The sequence below is a fragment of the Puntigrus tetrazona genome, chromosome 5 (genome assembly GCF_018831695.1).
Source record: "Puntigrus tetrazona isolate hp1 chromosome 5, ASM1883169v1, whole genome shotgun sequence".
In the NCBI taxonomy this organism is placed as follows: domain Eukaryota; kingdom Metazoa; phylum Chordata; class Actinopteri; order Cypriniformes; family Cyprinidae; genus Puntigrus; species Puntigrus tetrazona.
In genome coordinates this window covers 22,086,837-22,108,194 of record NC_056703.1, presented here as the reverse complement: position 1 = coordinate 22,108,194, position 21,358 = coordinate 22,086,837, and the positions used below count along the sequence as shown (strand labels likewise).

General features: G+C 36.2%; 1 protein-coding gene across 2 annotated transcripts in view; it reads left to right on the top strand.

The window, feature by feature from the left end:
* The window catches only part of doc2b (double C2-like domains, beta), a 70,727-nt gene that overhangs the window by 7,831 nt on the left and 41,538 nt on the right, over positions 1–21,358 (top strand). Inside the window, exon 2 of one of the 2 annotated variants that reach the window (XM_043240131.1) lies at positions 19,072–19,151. The exons of the other annotated variant lie outside the window; for it this stretch is intronic. Within the exon in view, the coding sequence (XP_043096066.1) occupies positions 19,072–19,151 (80 nt within the window). The remainder of the gene's footprint in view (positions 1–19,071; positions 19,152–21,358) is intronic. 2 annotated transcript variants of the gene reach the window in all.

Genomic DNA, 21,358 nt, shown 5'->3' with positions numbered 1-21,358 from the left:
CGGCTGTACAATACGATACCCAGCCCCCGCAAACCAACGACCCACACACCTACACACTACTCACAAGCACTCGATAAAACACGCCGGTGCCAGCGATATAGGACAGTGTAAAGGCTTTGTGTAGGTTTCACATAATTGTTGTACAGATTAGTAAAATTAGCTAGCAGCATTTTTGCTACATTTAAAAGTTATTAGTGATTCCACCCACACTTATATATTTGGTAGATGTATGAAACTGCGATTGTGTTGTGTGTTATACAACACAATCACTGCCAGAACTTGCTCTACCTTTCAAAAGTTTGAGGTACAATTTGCAGTTAGATTTGTTATGCTTTCGTAAAGTATTTTATGCTCACCAAGGCAACATTTTTTCATCGGAAACAACTTAATATAGTAATACCGTGAAATATTATTACAATTTATATATTTTTTTACAATTTATTTTATTCCTGTCATGGTAGAGCTATATTTTTAGCAGCATTGCTTCAGTCTTCAGTGTCACGTGACTCTTCACAAATCATTCTCATATGCTAATTTGCATTAAAAGAAACATTTATTATTATTAACAGTGTTGAAAACTAAATCTTTTGTTTTATTTGTTTACTGTCACCTATAGGGAGAAGGCATGATTTTCACAGACAGCTTGCCTATACAGTCATTATGTATAGCACATAAGTTAAGCGAGACCCCTATATATAACATTCTTGTGCGGTGTAGGCTCATCCAGACTTTGTGCCAGTTGCTATATCTGTGAAATTTTCGCACTCTTTACATAACCTAAAACAGGAATTCCTGAAGCCATTTTGAGGTTTTCGCCTTTGTTACTATGGCAGCAGATAATTTGTTGAGCGCCACAAGGGCATGAGGTGAGTCCTAGAAATAATTTGAGAAAGCTGGTTTGGAGGATGGAAGAAAAAAATTGTTGGTGGTTTATGTAATATGTTTTCTATCCTTAGTTGTAAACAAATTTGCTGAAACCTTGTAACATTACTGGAAATAGGCATCATGAGACTTTTTATGTGACTCATAATGGCAAGTGGGAAGGAAAAAGAACATGATACTCTATTCATTCTTATTGCAGATTACTCTCAGATTTCACTCTTCAGATATTGTCATAATAACCGGTGTTCAGCTGTGTCGGTGATCTGATTAAGTTATAAGGTGGATAAATGCACATAAACGTTAGGAACACTGTGAGGAATATCCGAAGAAAGAAGAAAAGTGAATTGTTACATGCAAATTGTTCAAATCCAAAGTACATTTTGAATGATCATTTTGTAATCAACAGAAGAGTCAGTTATTTGCTAGTGCATATATAATCGAAACCAGATCTAATTTGCATCCACTGAAGGTAATGTAGCATAATAGTAAATTGTTTAAACGGTATTCAGTATGGACTCTTCTAAAAGTCCCCAGCAGAGCCATTATGACTCCATGATCCACTAGAGCTTCCTTTACTAATCCTCTCAGCTTCAGCCAAACCACTGGAGCTTTAGCTGGACAGTAATGGTGTACAGTAACCTCAACCACACCACACACATACAGTCCCAACAGCACATAGACACTTCACTCCCCGTCCCTGGATGGAAATCCTCTCTTATGTTTGTGATCCAGTGATTAAGGGTCTGACTGGCTGAATATCATTCAGGAGGATGTGATGTGGGATGAACATGAGGACACTTCACCGAGTGCTCCCCCAGATCACTGTTATCAGGGAGAATGTTAGATATGGTAAAAGCCTTATACGCCCCCTTTGAGTGAGTGCTAAGAACCAGCTCTGTACCTTAAGCTTTAGTACTGAAGTGACTTACGACATCCTTAGCTTTTCTTTCAATATTTGTTTTGAGCTAATCTTTACTTTGGGTACATGGGTTTCTTTAAAGCTTGAGATTTTAGAAGTTGTACTTGCTGTTTTAATAATTGAATAAATTCATAGTTAAATTCAAATTCAATGCTTTTTTACATGAATTACAAAATTAGGATTAAACTTATAGCTAAAGAACCATACATTTCTTAAAAAGTTCTGGAATCACATCGATGCTCTGTTTTAGTGGAGCTGAAACATTATGTTGGATATTGCACAGCATTCGAGTGAAAATTGTTAGATCTTTCATTACGGTCTACAATTCAGTGATACTATTAACAAGTACCTGCCTTGCTTCTCAGGCAAACCCTGCTGTTATTCCACAGTTTTAATTCACACTTAGGCCAGTACTTACATTTTTCTTCCTAGATTCATTTCTACATCAAGATGTTCTCTGGGATTTATGGCGTTTCATGTACCAGTGAATTTGTCTGTTGAGTTCTTCCGCAAATTGATAAATCAGCATGGTTTGAAGGCCACATGAGGATAAAAGATTTATTCTTTTTGAGGTTATAACTATTGCACTTGGTTCAAGAGAGTGAAAGATTAAAAATGAAGACACAGTGACAGACCTCTACTCTGCTGTTGTCATCCTCTCTGTAACATTCAGAAAGCCGCTCTAATGGCAATACACACCCTTTTATATAATACTCTCTGTGCCCATGGCTCTGTAGGATTAGAGTATTGTGTAATGTGTCATATGTTAGTCTTCATCCAGCTCTTCTCTAGGCAGGCTGGCCTGTTTTGAGTGTTTTTTTTTTTCATTCCATCTCCTATAATGCATTGGTCTTTATGTGTTATATGCTTACTGAAAGCATCCAGTTTAGTGATGTGCATGTCATTTCTGTCATGCATCAAATTTATGATAGAAGAAGCCTTTAGCTGTAAAGAACAGATAAACATTTATAATTTCCCACGTGAAAATTATTTTAAATAGTGCAATATTTCCCATAAAAACAGACAGAGTCTTACTTCTGAAGTCCGAGTTCAGTTTGACCTTAATTTAGGGATTTGTGATAGATCAGTGCATTTGTGCTCATAATACTGTTCTATTAAATGTGCACTACAGTATATGAACAGAAGTATTGAGACACACCTGAATTGAGGCGTTTTAGTCAGATTCATTGCCACAGGTATATAACATCAAGCGCTAAGTCTGCCCATCAAAAACCTTTGCCACCTGGAATGGATGAACTGGATTGCAAGCCAGGCCGCCTTAATCCAACATCATTTCCTGACCTCACAAATGCTCTACTGGATGAACAGACACAGAAATTCCCACAAAAACAATGAGTTCATGTTTATTTGTGTAGGGTTTTTCACAAAACAAAACCAAAGCAAGTAAAAAGTTTCTACATTACATTTTAGAGTAGCTTATCGTTGGTACCTTATCACTGCAGTACAAGGTTGTGATATACATTATGTGAATGCTTGGCTATATGTCTTTTATATTAATTGTGTCTGAACCCTGAATGTTATCAGGAAGGCTATCACAGGGACCTCCTTTAGTTTACTATTTGGCTAGGTAATACCGAATATATGATAGGGACATGAACGCATGAACTAGCTTTTTTGCATAAAAACAGATAATGTTCCATAGCTTGACAATGTTTCTAAGATGGAATAATGCTGATTTTGTAACATAAGAAAACTGATTTTCAAAAGGTTGCTGCCTGAAATAACACAGTTTTTGATTGTAGAGGAAGTAAAAGTACATCTGTCTAGATGCAAATTGCAATCTAAGAGATACTGGTCCAGTAAGTAGTATCAAGCGGTGTGTCCCACATTGCGCACTTTCTGTGACGTTTGTAGTATGTATAGTGAAATGTAATCAGACTCTGATTATTAATTATAAAATTTATACACCTACATGTTTGAGAAGTGCATCATTTGGGATACCATTTCTGTCTTTAATCTTTTACATTTTTAGCACACTCTGTTAGCTTAGAAGTTTCATCTGGTCTTGTCATCAGGAAAAAAATACAAAACTAAACCCCTATTTTCCAATAATAATTTAAAGAGGTAATGTGTATATTAAACATGCCAGAGGGCCTAAGACTGATCCTTGTGGCACTCCATTCTTTACTGCCATTATTTGATATGATTCATCTTTTAAATAAAGTTGCAACAGTCAGACAGGTAGGATCTAAAAAGCCTACCCTTGAATATCCTTATACTTTTATAATTGGTCTAGGATTATGTCATGATCTGTAGTGTCCAACTAGTCAAGCTACTATTTTGTGCAAATTCTATCCAGAAAAGCGGAAATATGTATACCTGGACAGAATACACCAGCTCCATATTAATGCCTTTGTATTTAGAACATGAGGTCAATAAAGTCCCTGTTAACAGTCAGGTGTCTCAATAGCTTTGTCTATATACTGTATATATTTTTGTCGTAATGCGTGACTGAAGCTGTAAAATGATCTGAGCCAGATCTTTAGCTTATCAATGAGGTAGCACAAATACTGAGCCAAGTATAGTTCTGCCAGGTGCTTGTTGATACTACACATTAGATCTGATTCTTGGTTTTATCCATACTGTATGTAGCTTTTTCATTTAGTGATACATTTGAGCTTTGTGCCAGATAACGACAAATAATTGTTGAAGATGGAAAGTAGTTCAGTATTTACTGCAGGCATTACTATTTCTGGCACTGTTGTAATATTTAAGGAAATTAGGGATCTCTCTTTATCAGAGAGAACCAATAACCAAAGTAACAGACAGGGTTCTTATAGGTACATGACGTGAAATTAAGATTCAGTTACAGTGTTTAATCAGAGTCTGTGGTCTGTTCTGATGAGACGCATGGCCACCTGTGGGCTTTTTTATTGGAAAGTCGAGACATCTGCATACCACGCTGTAACATGGTATCAATCTAAACCAAGACGTGACATGCCTGTGAATATTCGTTCAATAGCTAAAAATTGTCATACATTATTCATGCATCTTGTTGATTCTGTCTGGATAGCGTGCTACATGTTTGTGCAGCTACTAAATGTAGTGAAAACTCATCTGTCTTATTTTAGAAGTGTAATGTGATCCTCTGATGCTACTCCATTTTACCTTATATAACATGTACAAGCAGAAGTGGGTTTTGAACAAGGTGAGTGTCATCGTGCACCAGAGCATTTTGACCCCACACTTATCCTCGTTTCTGTTGCCTGAAATGGCCAAGTCACAACGTAGGGAAAGCCATACTGGATGGCTCATTATGAATGCCTTTGTCTTCTCGGGTGTGAATCACTGCATTAATAATGATAGTTCACACCTTCTCACATAGGCCCTTTCTACTCAAAAAGTCTCTTAAAAATTGTAATCAATATGTTGCGCAAGTAACCAAGATGATTTTCACTTAATTTTGAAGCAAAAACTCCAGGCTACAAGATCCAGCTCTCAGAAGTCTTGTGAACAAATGGTCTGTATGTTTGAGATACATTTACTTTTTTCACATTTTAATTGGTTGGTAGATGCACCAGGGACCCGATTCTAACACTTAAATTATGTTAATGATATGTCACTTACTATACCATAAATGTATACTTAAAAAAGTAATCAACTGTCTTAGAAAACTAAATCTGGTTAAATGAATCTGCTTTGCTGTAATTTGCAGATGCTTTTCAGAATCCAAAAATCACTTAAGAGAGACACTTAAAATTTGATTAAAACAAAAAAAATAGTTAGAACTGATGTAAAGTGCACATAGTGATACAGTGATTTTTCTGCTTGGCTTGTTGGTGTAGTGCACCTAGAAACCTCACTATTGAGGCTCATTAGCTCTCCGGTTCATTAATGTGCTTCTGATTAACTACTTTAGCCAATAAACGGAAATAATCACATATTAACCAAAAGAACCTCCTTATAATCACATCTGAACTCTAATTAGCCCTAATGATAAGAGAGAGAGTGTGTGTGAAGAGAGTGAGCGAGAGCTCCTCTATTGATTGCTGTGTGTTAGAGCTGTCAGTGTGATGGGCTCGTGTGTCAGCGTGTGTGGCTCCTCCTCTCCCTGCAGAGAAGCGATATCGTGTCAGCCTGTCTCATTGCCCTATGACAGCTTTTGAGCTTCTCAGCATATACGTTTCTTTCTCATGTTAATCTGAAAAGAGGTTTTCTTTACCACTTCCTTAATTTACCTCAGTACAAGTAAGAGTGAAAAATATCCGATCATTTTACTTGTTGCTTTTTAACCTTATCCACTGGTGGAATAGCTATTTAAAAGCCACTCGGATTAAAAAAAAGCCAATAAAAAAAGTTTTAAAAGTCATTTTATTACCCTATATAGTGCTTTTTAATTTGCTTCCAAATTTGGAAAGATAATATGTTTATAACAATTACATCAACCAGTAGAAATATTACATATTTTATCTTTTCTTAAGCTATTGCACACCATTTAAAGGCTTGGGGAAAATCTTATTATTATGGTAGTTAAAAAAAATCTAATATAAAACATATAAATGGAAAGTAATAGAATAGAACTGAGAAAATTTGTTATGAAAACTTCTAACTTAAAAGTTAAGCTACTCTTAATTTGAGAATTGGAAAAAAAAAAGTGACACTCATTGTGTAATGATAAAAAAAAGGCATAGCACAATGGCCAGAAACATTTGTTTGATGCATAATATACATAGACTAACAATTACAAAATAGCGTAGGCGGACAGAATGGTCTCTAAATCATAAAGCTTTCTTTGTACATGAAAAAAGGGGCTTTGCATGCATTAGGGGAAAAAAACTAGAAATGAGAAGCGGTGTATTTATTTCAATTATCAGTATCTATTGTAATTAAATTTTCTCAGTAGTGGCAATTAATACATCAGCCACATTTCTGAAAAAGACCCAAAACAGGTCTATATATATAAAGCTAATCTATATCGACCACTGCGGCTGTGCTAATTGTCTTTTTCCAGAAATGTTTACTAAAGGAGGGGGAAGAGTCATCTGGTTCCATCCTCCATTGCAGGCTTGTCAGGAGTCCTCCCTCCTCTTTAATCATCTCTCTCTCTCACACACACACACACACTTTCTCTCTTTGCTTCTGTTTTGTCTCTGACATGGACACACAAACACATTCCTGTTCATGGCTCAAACCACACAGCCATGGCTCTGGAAATGGCCTCTTTATTTTTGCCATAATTTGACAGATTGGCTGCCTTTTACAATTCAAGGTTATTTTGACAAGCACTCTACAGGTGCACTTTCTACAGATAAAAGATGTTTGCTGAGGAAGTGGAGGGGCCACTGTTTTTTCACAAACATTTTTAAAAACAAAAAATTGTGTTTTTATTTTCTTCATTAAAGTGATGGGTTTGTTTTTCAAGTTTGATAATTTTTCTAATATATATTTGGGGATTGTGAAGCCCTTATTTGATAAGCGGTTGCCAAGCTACATTTCTGGAGAGCTATAAAAGAGATTGATGCAAGACAAATGTTATGGTTGATAAATGGAGACATATGTAAATTGCCAGGAATAGTGAAAAGAAAATACACAGATGCTGCAATGCTGTGGTGTATAGCATCTGTGTCAGTCCGTTCAATTTCCTACATCCATAATATCCCAGTGAAAAACAATTATTGCTCAGATGTGGTACTTTCATTTACATGCCAGTCAGAGTTATCCGGAACATCTTTCCAGACTCCTTTGAAAAGTGCAACATTTGGTGACAAATTCTGAAAAAAAGATAGTAAACATTTTTGTTAGCACACAACTAGCGGCTAACACCATTATTACTTGCCTTACGGTTTATATGAGTCCTTGTTTAATGATACATTTAAGTACTGACTAATATTAATTAACTGCATGTAGTTACTGTATGGATAGGGTTTAGCTTCAGGTTACTTGCATGCAATTATTTATCATTTATAGTTATTCGTAATAGTAAGTGCATGCAACGTGTATCAAGTACACCTTGAAATAAAGTTTAAAACCGAAATGTCCAGTGAGTGCTTACATTGTTACAGGCACTTATTGCTGCTACAGGCACATTTTTGAAGTTTTGAGCATTTCCAATGAGCCTGGGTAGATAATTTGTGTGAAAATTAATACAAATTGTTTGTGGAATAACTTTGTGGAATCTGCAGTGAAGTGTATTTATAGGTAACTTTGCAAAATAGCAGGTGTTTGAGCGAAATTGTCATTTGCGTCAAATTGACAAATTTTGTCTGCTTAGTCCCTCAAACAAAAAACCTGAATTAGCTTTCAAAGATTTTATGCCAGGACCACTGTTTTTGCAAATCCTGTGTTTAGCTTCCATAGCCCAGATTATTTGATCTTGAAAGCCAGTCGCAGTACAGTTTAAGGTGATTGTTGAGCTCTCTTCTGGACCTCTGTTGGAGACATTCTGGAGCTAAAGCCAAACATCTCATTTGCTCTTTAATCTGATTTCTATCTAGAAAAACAATTGAGATATAAAGTCGTTTTTCTTTCCTACGGGACCTCACTTTCTCTTTATTCTTGGCAGTCGGTCTTATGTCATTCTTTGATTCATTGGTCTGCCCTTCCCAAGACACACATAGAGTATTAGACCTCTATCAGCAATGCAGGCCGTGGGGACGCATCAATCCCTCGATGGAGGACGGAGCACTGCAAACATGCTCCAGACGACAGCAGAAGGGGTGGGTTGTGTCTGCCGTTCCAGGCCATCTCTCATTTACTCAAAAACAAGCCTTTCGGTAGACAATGTGGAATATTTTCACCCCTAAACTAAGGTAGATGGTTGTCTAGACTACTTTTTTTTTGCATTATGTCAGTGTGTGAATGACTTTTTATTAAGCGTCTCAGTAATTCACATGCAAAAGCAATACAAATATTCATTAACATTGTAGCAGCAGCTAATAGAAATGGTTTCATTTGCTCTGTATGAGCAGTCTAGAGGCACTTACACTCCCACAGTTTCTCTCTAAAATGAGGAACCTGGACAAGTCTTAAAGCCCTTCATATGTAGCCCATCAACAAAAACAATACAATAAACAAGATGCCACACAGAGGCCATTATAAATGATTCCTCTATATATTTTAGAGCACCACAGTCGCCACAGGCATTTTCAATTTCAAGTTTTTCAAGGATAGCAGTAGTTTATTTTTCTTTCTGTCTTTCTTTCTTTCTTAGATATTTCATATTCTGCCTCCCGTACATCCAATTCATTCTTTTATTTAAGGGATCAGAGGGCATAAAATGCTAGTATATCAACGTTTTAATGTTTTGTACATTACCAAGTGCAAGACAGCTGTCATATCAGCCCACACATCATAAAGAAAAAACAAATAAAAATAACTTGTACCTTTAACCGGTGCTGCTATTTGGCACTGTTTTGTGCCGTATGTCTTTTCAAAGGTGTCACGACCACCGTCGCTGCCTGGTTTACATACAGACACATGCTGTTTAAAGCAATAATTAATAATAAAAAAACATAAATATAATTTTTATAAATATATAATTATATTACAAAATATTTCAGTGGCAGAGAGCATGACCTGATAAATGCAGTCTTGGTGAGAATCATTAAAATATTTCTTTATTGAATGGTATTAATTCTACACAAATTGTATTGAAACGCTGAAAGGTACTGAAAGCACAAACATGTTTGGTTACAGTTTGGTACACATGTCAGTTCTGACTTCTCTTTTCAGTATGGTTTTAGTAGCCGGGGGTGGAACTAAACATAAAATTGCTTTTTTTTTTATTAAATCTTGGTTTACTGAAAATTGCTCTCTTTAATTACATTTTCTTAGGGATAAAAATCTGCCTCGTCTTATGCTCTAAACCGGGGTGTCAAACTCAGTTCCTGGAGGGTCGCAGCCCTGCAGAGTTTAGATTCGTCCAAATTAAACACACCTTATCCAACTTATTGAGTCCTTCAGGCTTATTTGAAAACTACATGGTATTTGTGTGAGAGCAGGGTCCTGTGCAGCCCTCTAGAAACTGAATTTAACATCTCTGCTGCAAATTACCATAAAGAGCCCTTTACAATTATCAATTGCATACGTTTTTAAATGTGATCATAAAGGCGTTCCGATACTGAATGAATGCACTTCTTGTAAAGGGAAAAAATGACTTAAGAAGCAGATGTGAGTGTGGTGGCCAACTCAATTGCCTTTGTTAAATATATTTAACGCGTTAACTAGAAAAATGTATTGCATGTGCTAACTCGCTAATTTTGACACCACTAATATGTATATATAATATGCAAAGTGTGTGTGGACTGAATTTAATCTCTGCAGGGTTGTGACTTACCAGGAACTGAGTTTACAGCATGAGCTGAAATTTTCATTAAACCACTGTTTAATAAAAAAAGAAAAAAATCCTCCATGTCCTGCAGATTCTTCATTTTTTCCAATATCTTTTGCATATTTGAACCCTTTCCAACAGTTACTGTATGATTTTGAGATCCATCTTTTTACACTGAGGACAGTTTAGGTACTCAAACAAAAAAAGCTTCAAACAGTCACTGATCCAGAAGAAACAAGATGTATTAAGAGCTGGGGGTGAAACTGTCACAAAACAAAAAAAACTGTCGTGGATCATGCAGGTTAACACGCATAGTATTGACAACCAAGGGTTCCCAAATATACTCTCTCTTATTTTGTTAAGATTTTTCACTGATTCTGCAAGGGGTGCCCAGAGTTTTGCATACCATTTTGTGTGTGTGTGTGTAATATAATATATGTGTGTGTGTGTGTGTGTGTGTATATATATATATATATATATATATATATATATATATATATATATATATATATATATATATATATATATATTAAATTTGAGTGTCAATTAGTTGAAACAAGTGAAATAAATATATTAATACATTTTTTTACTGACCTGAAATTTATGCACTCCCAAATTCTCTTGAACACATCTGCTAAATCAACTTCAGCGTGCATTTATGCAAGACAGATCGACTCCAAGAGTGTTTTAAACTTGTACAAGCAACTCATTTCAGTGTGTTTGTTTTTACATTTTTAGGGGTATAAATAATTATGGAGTTTCTTAATAAAATGCATATGAAAGAGGGAGAAGATTGTTAAACTTCATCAACAGTGTCGGCCTTCCAACCGGCTGTACAGGCAACTAATCAAACAAACAAAATTAGTAGAAATGTTCTTCCTCAAAAGCACCCATTATATCAACCTGCTACTTTGTAAACACAACTTCATATCTAGGTCCACCCATATTCCCAGAAAGCCAGCCAGCCAGATTGAAACTGCCTAGTTCTCTGTATCTCGGCCAGGTTTGTGTACCGCCTGCCTCAGACGGTCGGTGGGTGGTCCTTGCCGGATCCGTCTGAGGCTTAACCACCTTTGGTCCTGCTTAGATCAGACACACCATAGCTGTGTCCAGCCTCTCTTACAGCCCGAGCACATATCTAACCTTTTATCAAAGTGCCTGTCAGGCCGTCCATTCTGTTAGGGCAATTACATGACAAGGACAGCAATTGGAAGCACGTCCATCCGTCGTGACAGAGATAAGAAATGGTATTATGGCAGGGATCGGGCACTTCCATTCTTTGTCCATATGGCTAGCTTTTGTTTTTGTGAGCTATACACCTTTCTTTTCAGATTCACGAATAGCCACATGTGGGAACATGTATCATAGAAATGTGATCTCAGTGCAGTGTCTCAGCCGTGCTGTTTAATTCAGTTATTTGCTGTTCATCTCCTCTGCCTCCCTCACCATCAATAAGAAAATCGTTAGAGCCTTTGAGCAGACCTTTGTCTCTCAGGGTGTTGATAGAGAGCAAGACTAATGGATGCCAGACTTAACTGCAATCACACTGGGGCCCGGCCACAAATGAAACTCTCTCTCTCTCTCTTTCTCATATATAGATTATAATTTGTCTGTTTGTCGTATCTGCACTACATTTAAAAAAAAAAAAAAAAAAAGACTCCTTTCCTTTTTTCATCTTTGTTTTGTTCTGTATATTTAAAAATAACTCGATTTTTCTGCTCGGTCTGCATTACTAAATTGAATAATGATGTTTCCACTGAGGTGGCCAAAGTAAACATGAAATGTTGCTTTTTTTGAGCTTCGTTCTTTAAAAACAACTTTTTAAGATTGAATGCTTGAACATTTCGTGTAATCTAATAATGTTTCCTTTGAATTGGATGAATGGTTTTTAATTATTGTTGTTAAAATGTAACCCTAAGAATCAAGCCAAGGTGCATAATTGTGTTCATTTTCTCAGCTATTTTGCATTTAGTCTTAAGCCAGACTTTTATATTAGGGAGTTTTAATATAACCGATTACGAAATCTGGTTGCAGCACACACTACAAGATGTAAAAATTGTGATGCATATTATTTTGTGTGTGTGTATATGTGTGTATGTGTATATATATATATATATATATATATATATATATATATATATATATATATATATATATATATATATATATATATATATATATATATATATATATATATATATATATATATATATATATATATATATATCTATATATATATATATATACATATATATATCTATATATATATATATATATATATATATATATATATATATATATATATATATATATATATATACATATACACATATATACATAAACACACACACATACACATGTTATATACATGATGCAATTTGTTGTTATAGTCTCATTTATTGTTTATTGCCTTCGTCATCGTCTTGTTTCAGTCTTGGGGAAAAAGTTCACCAACAAATATTTTTCATCATAGTTTTTAACAAAATCAGAAAAAGTGCATGAAACAAAACACTAATGCATGCATTTTTCTCCACCGTTTGTGTTACGAACAAATGAGATCTAAAATTGTGCAGTTCGAGGAAATGTTTACTGCTTTTGTGAACTTATTTTCAGCTAGCAGCAAAAAAGCCCTTTAAATTTGAAGAAGAGACCTGAGCCATATCTAGAATTGAAGGTGTGCTCTGTTGACTCGAGCCAGTAAGCATCCATCCAGAACACCCTAGCAACCATATAGCAACCACCCAAATTACCTTAGCATAGCAGTGGTAAGTTCTGCACCAAACACCACTCATATCTATGTTGTTATTTTAGTAGGCCATTCAAATGAAATAAGCTCTTGAAGAGCAACTCGCACTGATTGTTGACAGTAACCTATTTTATACCTCATCACTGGGAACCTCCTCTCTGAACTGCGTAAGAAAGTGAAATGAATCGATTTGTGAAGACAAGGGAGATTTTGGAGGCTTAAAAGAGTACCCTGGAAAACATCAGCACTAATGAAAATACTGCAGAAATTCATTTCAAACCCAGGATTATGATGGATCTTTTGTTATGTCTGGATGCGTTTCGTATTGTTTGGCTTGTCATGCACGCTGAAGGTCACAAAATTGAACGTGTCTAAATGAAATAAACTTGTCACACATTTTCCATTAGGAAGAAATCTCCTAATAGAAAGCAGGAGCCACACACTTCCCATCTGTAGTAACAAACTGTATAATATGACTGATTCTCTCATATTTAGCCATGAATGTGTATGGAACGAGTGCAGATATATATTTACAATCTGAACTCCAGACTACATACCTTTCATGTCGGCTTGTTTTATCTTCCCTGCCGGTCGACTTCCTGTTAAATCCAAACACTGCCCTGAGCCTTGAACTCTGATAGCTTTCTAGTTTGTTTTACGTGTGCTCATGTGGACTGTTGTTCATGAGATTACAAATACCAGCAAATGTCCTGTCAAGCCCAGCTGTTCTCCGCCAGGCTCTCTCACCAAGTAAAGGTTGCAGTGTGCTGAGGATATTGGCATCTCCTCAGATACAGTGGAAGTAACCAGAGGCCATCAAATCAGTCAATGTTGATTATATTTCCTCTGGCCGTAATTGTGGTGGATGTAATGAGCAGTGACTGAGTCTCTGGTCATAAATGAGTGGCAATGTGAGGTCTATGTGTGGGGGTTTGCAGAAGATGAGAGGACAAATGAGATCCTCAGAGCAAGCAAAAAACTTTAATGGAATTGCATGCGTGTCACACATATCACACTAAGCAATCACAAGCTCCACAATCTGCATAAGCCATAAAGTTAACCAACATCCTATTACACGTGGACAAGAATGTACATCAGTCCATAAGCCAAGAGTTTTAAAACCGGTTTTGCAAGCTGGAAGATAAAATGCAGCTTACACAGCATAAGATTGAACTAGATTTCTCCATGCTGAAGTTGATGGCACAATGCGGACAGTGCTGATCTGCGTGTTGAAAATCCAGAGCAACAATTTTTTTTTTTTTTTTTTTTGAAAATTTCCATATTATGCTGTCTCTCTGTCCATGTGTGTCATTCATGATTGCGTGCTCGTGTGTGGGTCATTATTATAAAATATAGTGTCCTGTCCCTTGAATTTTTGTTCATGAAAACAGTCATCAAACTCTACATGGACTCTACATTCATTTCATAAAAATAAATGAATTAAAATAAATAAACACTATTAAATCATTTTATAACTGTATAATATTTTTATTTCTTTTAGTTTATTTTATAATAATATTAAATCATGTTATAACTGTATAATATTTTTATTTATTTTATTTATTTTAGTTGAAAAATATATCTGAATTCAGAGTAAGATGGGTCTGCTGTTCAGTTATGCCTGCTTGCCTTTTCATGTTTAAAAAAAAAAAGGCTATCTTGAAGAAATGTTATCATCTTTGTTCATTTACTTTGTGTGTCATCGTTTTTATATGTACAAAAGCTCAGAAACGACAATTTTTATCTAAAAACAAAAATGAAAAAGAATACTGGAAATGTATCTATTCTTCTAATAGATCTAGTCTATTTAATCTAATCTTAATTTGTAAAATATATATGTTTTTAATCTTATTGTTCTTTATGCCTGGTAGTAATCTCAGCTTTAATAGGAGAAAGCCGAACTGAGAAAATGTCAGCATTGTGTCAGAAAAATATTAATTTTTGATGATGATTTTTATGCTGATATAACTTTTACATATGTGACCTGAACAACTAAATGCATCCCCCCTGATTAGTGGACGTGCATGAAGTGACCGAGTGTAAGCACACATTCTGTTCCCTACTTATGACTCCTATTCATGGGGATTTTATTATCCGACAGGAGAAAAGAAATCCTAAGGTTAGTGAATCTTGAGAGTCTGCACAAATTAATAGAGTATTTAATTACAGTGACTCTTTTAAGTCTAAATATGTATCCTCAAGAATACCTCCCCTTAATTACCACCTGTCATCCAATTCAGAGTTTAAACTGCAGCAGAAAGAAAAGCCCAGACTACAGTCATGTGTACAGCCCAAAATAACAAAACCAGCAAGGATGGAGTGGATACGATTTAGTTTTTTTTTTCCGCTAATTCCAGCACTGTTTGTTTCCTTCCGCTGTTTTGGCAGAGGCCATAATGCCGTCTGTCCTGAAAAGCTGGGAAACTGGCAGCTAACCACAGAAAAACATAATCCCAGACGACTGTTCACCGGCAAGCTCATTACTTCCATTTTCTGTTATGTGGACAAAAATTTAGAACAAGTTTGTCATGATCAAAGCAATCGCAATGTTTGACATCTCATTTGCAAGGTTGGGTTTCATCCTTCAGAGAAATCCTCAATAAGAAGCCTTTCGGGTTCATGTGGATCATATGCTAGAAATGCTAAGAATGGACAAGGCATATTTTTGCAGGTTGGCCTTCCCTCTCAATCAAAATCTGTCGATGGCCAATGCTCTTCAGGCGGAGGTTGTTGAAGTGTAAAGTGGTCCAGAGTGGGAAACTAAGTGAGGGGTGTGTGTGTGTATGATTATAGACTGAGTGAGGTGGTGTAAGGCTGTTCTTCAGCTGACGTGAACATATAGCGGTACGCTCTGAAGTTAATGGTAATAGACGGATAATCCTGCTACCCTTCCATTTTACATTCTCTGTGCATTATTTTTTTCCTCTCTGTGCATTTCTATGGCTCCATTCACACAGTCAGTATTTACCAACAGCTGTGACACAAATTGTTTTGTACATACAAGAGCGGGCGGGAATCGAATAACGTCTGAATGCACAGGTAATCCCTGCGACAGCGCTGATGTAACCATAGAAACAGTAAATATCAAAAGATGATGTTTTAAAGATTTGATTCTATTATACAATAATTTCATCAAAAACGTTCCATTTTTGTTCATTCCATGCAGTTTTATCTAGGTTTCTCATCCCATCATATATAGACTAAACACTGTTCAGCACGCACAAGTTCATAGCATGCAGAAGCAGCTTGAATGAATCATGCAAACTACTGCTTTTCTGTCCATCGATTTACTGTTTACTGCAATTTGATGGTCACTGGCCTATTTAATGTTCATTGCATATACACATAAAAAAATGTATTGCTATTATTCATTATTCTAGAAGAATATATTTGTAGTTTTCCTATACTATACAAAATTTAACACTGAAGTTGTTTCTAAGTAAATTGAAGTTTAAATTTCACCTAACGTTTATAATTTCAAACATGACTGACATTTCTTTTTTGCTGTAGTACGAGCACTGCGCCAATGTGTTTGCTCTGTCCATAATTTCCTCCATCCTCACCAATGATAATCTATTCATAGCCTTCATGGGTAAAATAGCATAAGATAATAAAATTCATCATAATTGCAGAATAGAAAAGCTCATCACTGATGACAGTGCTCTCTGCATTAGAGATTGAAGTCACGCATTGCTGGTTACCAGTTTGGGTAATTAAACGCAGGCCTGGTTTAATCCCACTGATTCCTCTCATATAAGAATATACAATACACACACACACACACACACAAATGAGGGGATGACATTTGGCATTAAAGGGATGGCTCATCCTAAAAAAAAATCTGTCATTTACTCACCATTAAGTTGCTCTAGTTTGAACAATGCATGTAGTATTTACTGTTAGATATATATACTACAGAATTTATTGGGTAGCAGAAACTGTTTGGTTAACAATATTCTTCCAAATATCTTAATCTGTGTTAATAATCTGCAGGAGAAAGAAATTCATCCCTTTAAGGTTCAACAAATGCACTCTTAAATCATGGCAACAGGAGCTCTTATGGGTGCCATGGCTTATATTGGTTATGATGTAGTGCCCTGAATCTGATGTTATTTTAGACAAGTTAGATCAAAACTTAAGCCACTGGAGTTTTTTCCTCAGTCATCTTGCTGAGGGTAATTGGTTTAATGATAAGGTTGGTCGGTTGAATACTCTAGTATGTTCAATGCCCTTGAACTTATGATGCTCTCTGCCGAGTGTAGCTGAAGGCCACCTGCTAGGAGTCCATATGAGATTTGACTCTGGTTCTCATGGCCACATTCATACGAGGCAGAAGCAGCAGGGAGGTTCACATTCAGGGGCATGACACTATTGGCTTGACGCTTATCAGTGAGGAAGGTCCAGAATTCTAAGGATAACAGAGAAAAAGGCAATTTAGCTCCTGGTTGTCCTGGTGTCTCACACATTTTTAGGAAGTCACAGCTTTTGTAGTTTCACACAATAGGACGTTTGACTATCACTATCAAATCTACTTCACAGCTCATTCCGGGGAAAAATAGCTCCACGGAAATAGGAAAATAGGATTAAATTACTGTTAAAATTGGCTTCTTCTATTTTTTTTTTTTTTTTTAGGCCTGGTACCAGTATCACCATGGACTGGGCTTCCTGTTGTTTAGTCATTTTCCTTCTTTTTTAAATAGCTTGTGAAAGCACAGCGTGCATTTTACTTTCACTTTCAAATTAGCAATTTAGCCTTGTTCATTGTTAGTTTGTTTGAGTTTTCCCTTTTTAACTCACTTTCCAATAGCCTAGGTATACAAAATTTTAAATCAACAAACACTTTGGAAACAAATAAATAAGAAAATGTTTTGAAAATAAAAGAAAGAAATCTTCCAAAACCAGTTTTAGATAAATGACAAAGGTCAACAGGCTTTATAAAATGCAATATATTGCCAAACATGCACTTTTGCCATCCATCTATTTTCTTCCACTTATCCGGGGGTGGGTCGCAGGGTCAGCAGTCTTAAGTAGGAATGCCCAGACTCCCCTCTCCCCAGAGACTTCCTCCAGCTCTTCCGGGGGAACACCGAGGCTCATAGGCCAGCCAGCGAGTTCTAGGTCTTCCCAGGGCCTGTTCTAGGTCTTCATGCCTGAAACACCTCCATCGGGAGGTTGTCCGGGAGGCATCCAGAACAGATGCCCGAGCCACCTCAGCTTGCCTCTCTCAATGTAGAGGAGCAGCGGGTCTACTCCGAGTGACTGAACTCCTCACCCTATCTCTAAGGGAGCGCCCAGCCATCCTATGGAGGAAACTCATCTCGGCTGCTTGTATCCACGATCTCATCCTTTCTGTCTTGACCCAAAGCTCTTGACCATAGGTGAGAGGAGCGAAGATCGAGCGGTATATCGCGAGCTTCACCTTGCAGCTCAGCTCCTTCTTCAGCACGATTGACCTGTACATCGACCGCATTACTGCAGAAGCTGCACTGATCCGTCTGTCGATCGCTCGTTAAGCATCTCACCTTTGCATTTTGTTTTAAAACTAAATCTTTCCCTATCATCTGGTCTGTCTCAAGTCACTCTTCTTGTCGGTTACTCCACTCACTATCCTCAAGTGAATCAAATCAAAGCAGCTTTAACATAACATAGAATTTTCAAAAGGACATACAAATTTTTTATGTCTTTTAAAGAAAAGTGTTTATTTAACATTTTAAAACTGTAATATATTCATAGGAAAGCAAAGCTAAATTTTAATTTTCTGTTCTGATTTGGTGATCAAGAAACATTTCTGATTGTTACAAATGTTGAAAACAGTTGTGGCAACTAATAATCTAATATTTTTTAGATATTTTGATAATTATAAAGCTCAAAAGACTATTTTTTTATTTAAAATTTGATTTATTTTGAAAAAAATCTTTGGTAACTATAGCTTTTGATTAAAGTAATATATCCATTATGAATAAAAAATAAATAAATAAAAAATGCATTGAATCCGATGCAAGTGTTCATTGCAGCCCAGTACCTGATAGCAGCAGGCCAATCAAATTCAAATTAGAGCTTGTCAATCTGACAAAGCTCTTTGCCTTTTTGTGTACAATTGACATCAGATGGTCTCTGGAGGAGCGAAAAATATGGCTTAAACAGCTTGCTAATTGCTGTTGCATATGCTGTGGTCTGCCCTGGAGATGAACTGTTTGGTTGATTGTTTTTTTTTTTTTGTCTGTTTACTTGCAGCTACGCTTGGCACTCTGGACTTCAGCCTTCTGTATGATCAGGAGAACAATGCCCTGCACTGCACTATCAACAAAGCCAAGGTAAGAACCGTCCTCAAGAACCATTGTGTGACAGGTTCACATACACAAAATCCAAACGCTCATTTTGGCAGCTCCTCCAGTGGGACTCCTTCCTTCTGCTAGTCCGTCTTTTATAGGGTCTATAAAGTCCTGTAAAGTGAACGGTTTTGCCCCGTCCTCTCTGTAATAGGGATGTTGTGCTCCAGGGGGATCCCTTTGGCCTGCATGTGCCTGTGTGCTCTTTTCTCTGTTGTCATGTGGGAGGCATTTCCCCTGACAACAGACTGCTGCTAGCATCTGCTGCTGTCTGTTTTGCTTAGTATTCAGTCTAGACCGGCTTCGTCCCTCCAGCAATATGCTACAAGCAATCTCTCTCACTCCCTCTCATCTTTTCTTTCCGTTTCTAATGCGGTTTCTCACACTCTACTTCTGTACCTTTGTTGCCTCAAGTACAAAACACTGCAATGAAAGTGCAATACTTCAGTAGCTTCGTTTTATCCATTTATTTTTTGCTCTTTATTCTCAAATGTTTCTGTCAAGAGGATCTGTTGCAGGAAGAACTACTCTTGTGTTTTCCCAAATTTTAATATGGAATATTGATGCCTTCTATTGTTTAAGGAAACTACATAAAGCTTGTATTTATATTTAAAATTAATAGTTTATCCAAGATTTTAAAGCTTTGTGTCAAGTGTAAAATGTCACATTTAGAAATCAAGATGTTTATGATTATAAACTATGTGGACTCTGTGTTTCTGCAACATTTCAAAGTTTCAGAGCCTATTTATTGTAATTAATGTGGAAAGGAGCATCCGGTACATTAACACGGGAACACAGGGACATGAAGACAGCTGAAAAAAGACACTATAAACACTACAAATTATTTTTAAACTATCGTAGTTTTATTAATGTTCTGAATTAGCTTTTAGTTTAATATTTTTATCTTTGATTTTAACTTTAGTTACATTTTTATATATATTTTTGATATTTTTTAAGGTTTAGTTTCATGAACAAAAATGTTTTCAAAGCTCTTTTTGATTATTGAAATAAAGTAGCTCGATTTATTAGATTTGTATTTTTTTAGCGCAGTGCTTTTAAGGTTTGTCAGACTTCAAATCTGCGACTGTGAGAAATTCTCATTATTGTGGATCTCTCCCTCTCTTTCTCTCTGTTTTTCTTGCATTGAAAGGTTACGTTTATTTAAGCTATTGAATGGATTTGACCCTAAACCAACCTAATTATACAGGGCTTCTCAATTCTTCCAGGGCAAGTCGATGCTTCAGCGCATGTTATTTCAGAGAAAAAGAGCATTTCCCGCAGCGAGATCATCAACAGCTTGTACCATAATTACTTTCGTTGGTCAGTGTAATCGCTAACAGCAATGCAAGAGAGAAGGATTTCCACCTAAATCTTGTCAGTGTCTGTTCAGCATCAAAACGCTCCGCATGAGCAGCTGTGCATCTTTTTGGCGGAGGCCTCTCTCTCTGAGGTGTGCTGATGCCTGTGGGTCTCTGGATCTCTCTCTTGTTTTCTCTCTTTCTATCTAACACTAAGCACTCAAATGTCACCTTTGATGACATCTAATCACTCTGTAAAGCAAACACCTGCCTGCACATGAAATTGTTTTTTCCTGTTCTAGTACTTCATTACACTTTCAATTATGACAATGCTCAGACAATCAACCTAGCTTGTGCTTGGTTCGAACATCATATTGATGAATCCTGAAAGATACAGAGTGGAGTTTTATTCACACATTAGTCAGAAACCAGTGCAGTTTTTGATTCGTTAGTTCAGCCAAATTACTCATTTTCAAATATTTTACTATACGAGTAATTTCATTTTACAATAGCTAAATAAATAACAATACAGTTATTTTTATTTTTAGTTTATCTTTGATAAACAATAAGACAAATAGAAAGGATAGTTTTGTCATTTAATCACTCGCATGTTACAAACCTCTATGATTTTCTTTTTTGTTGAATACAGAAGCAGATGTTTTGATTGTTGGTAAGCAAACAGTTGATTGTAGTCGTTGACTATGGAAGTCAAAGGCTACCATCAACTTTTATTTAGTTTTTCAGGTACAACAGATCCGTTTCAAACTAGCATTCAAGTGAAACGTAATAATACGATCAATTAATCATTTGCATCTTAGTGAGCCTCAGACACATCGTTTATTTTTTTCATTCATGCATGTGAAAGACTGGGGGCCATGAAATGAACCAAATGCA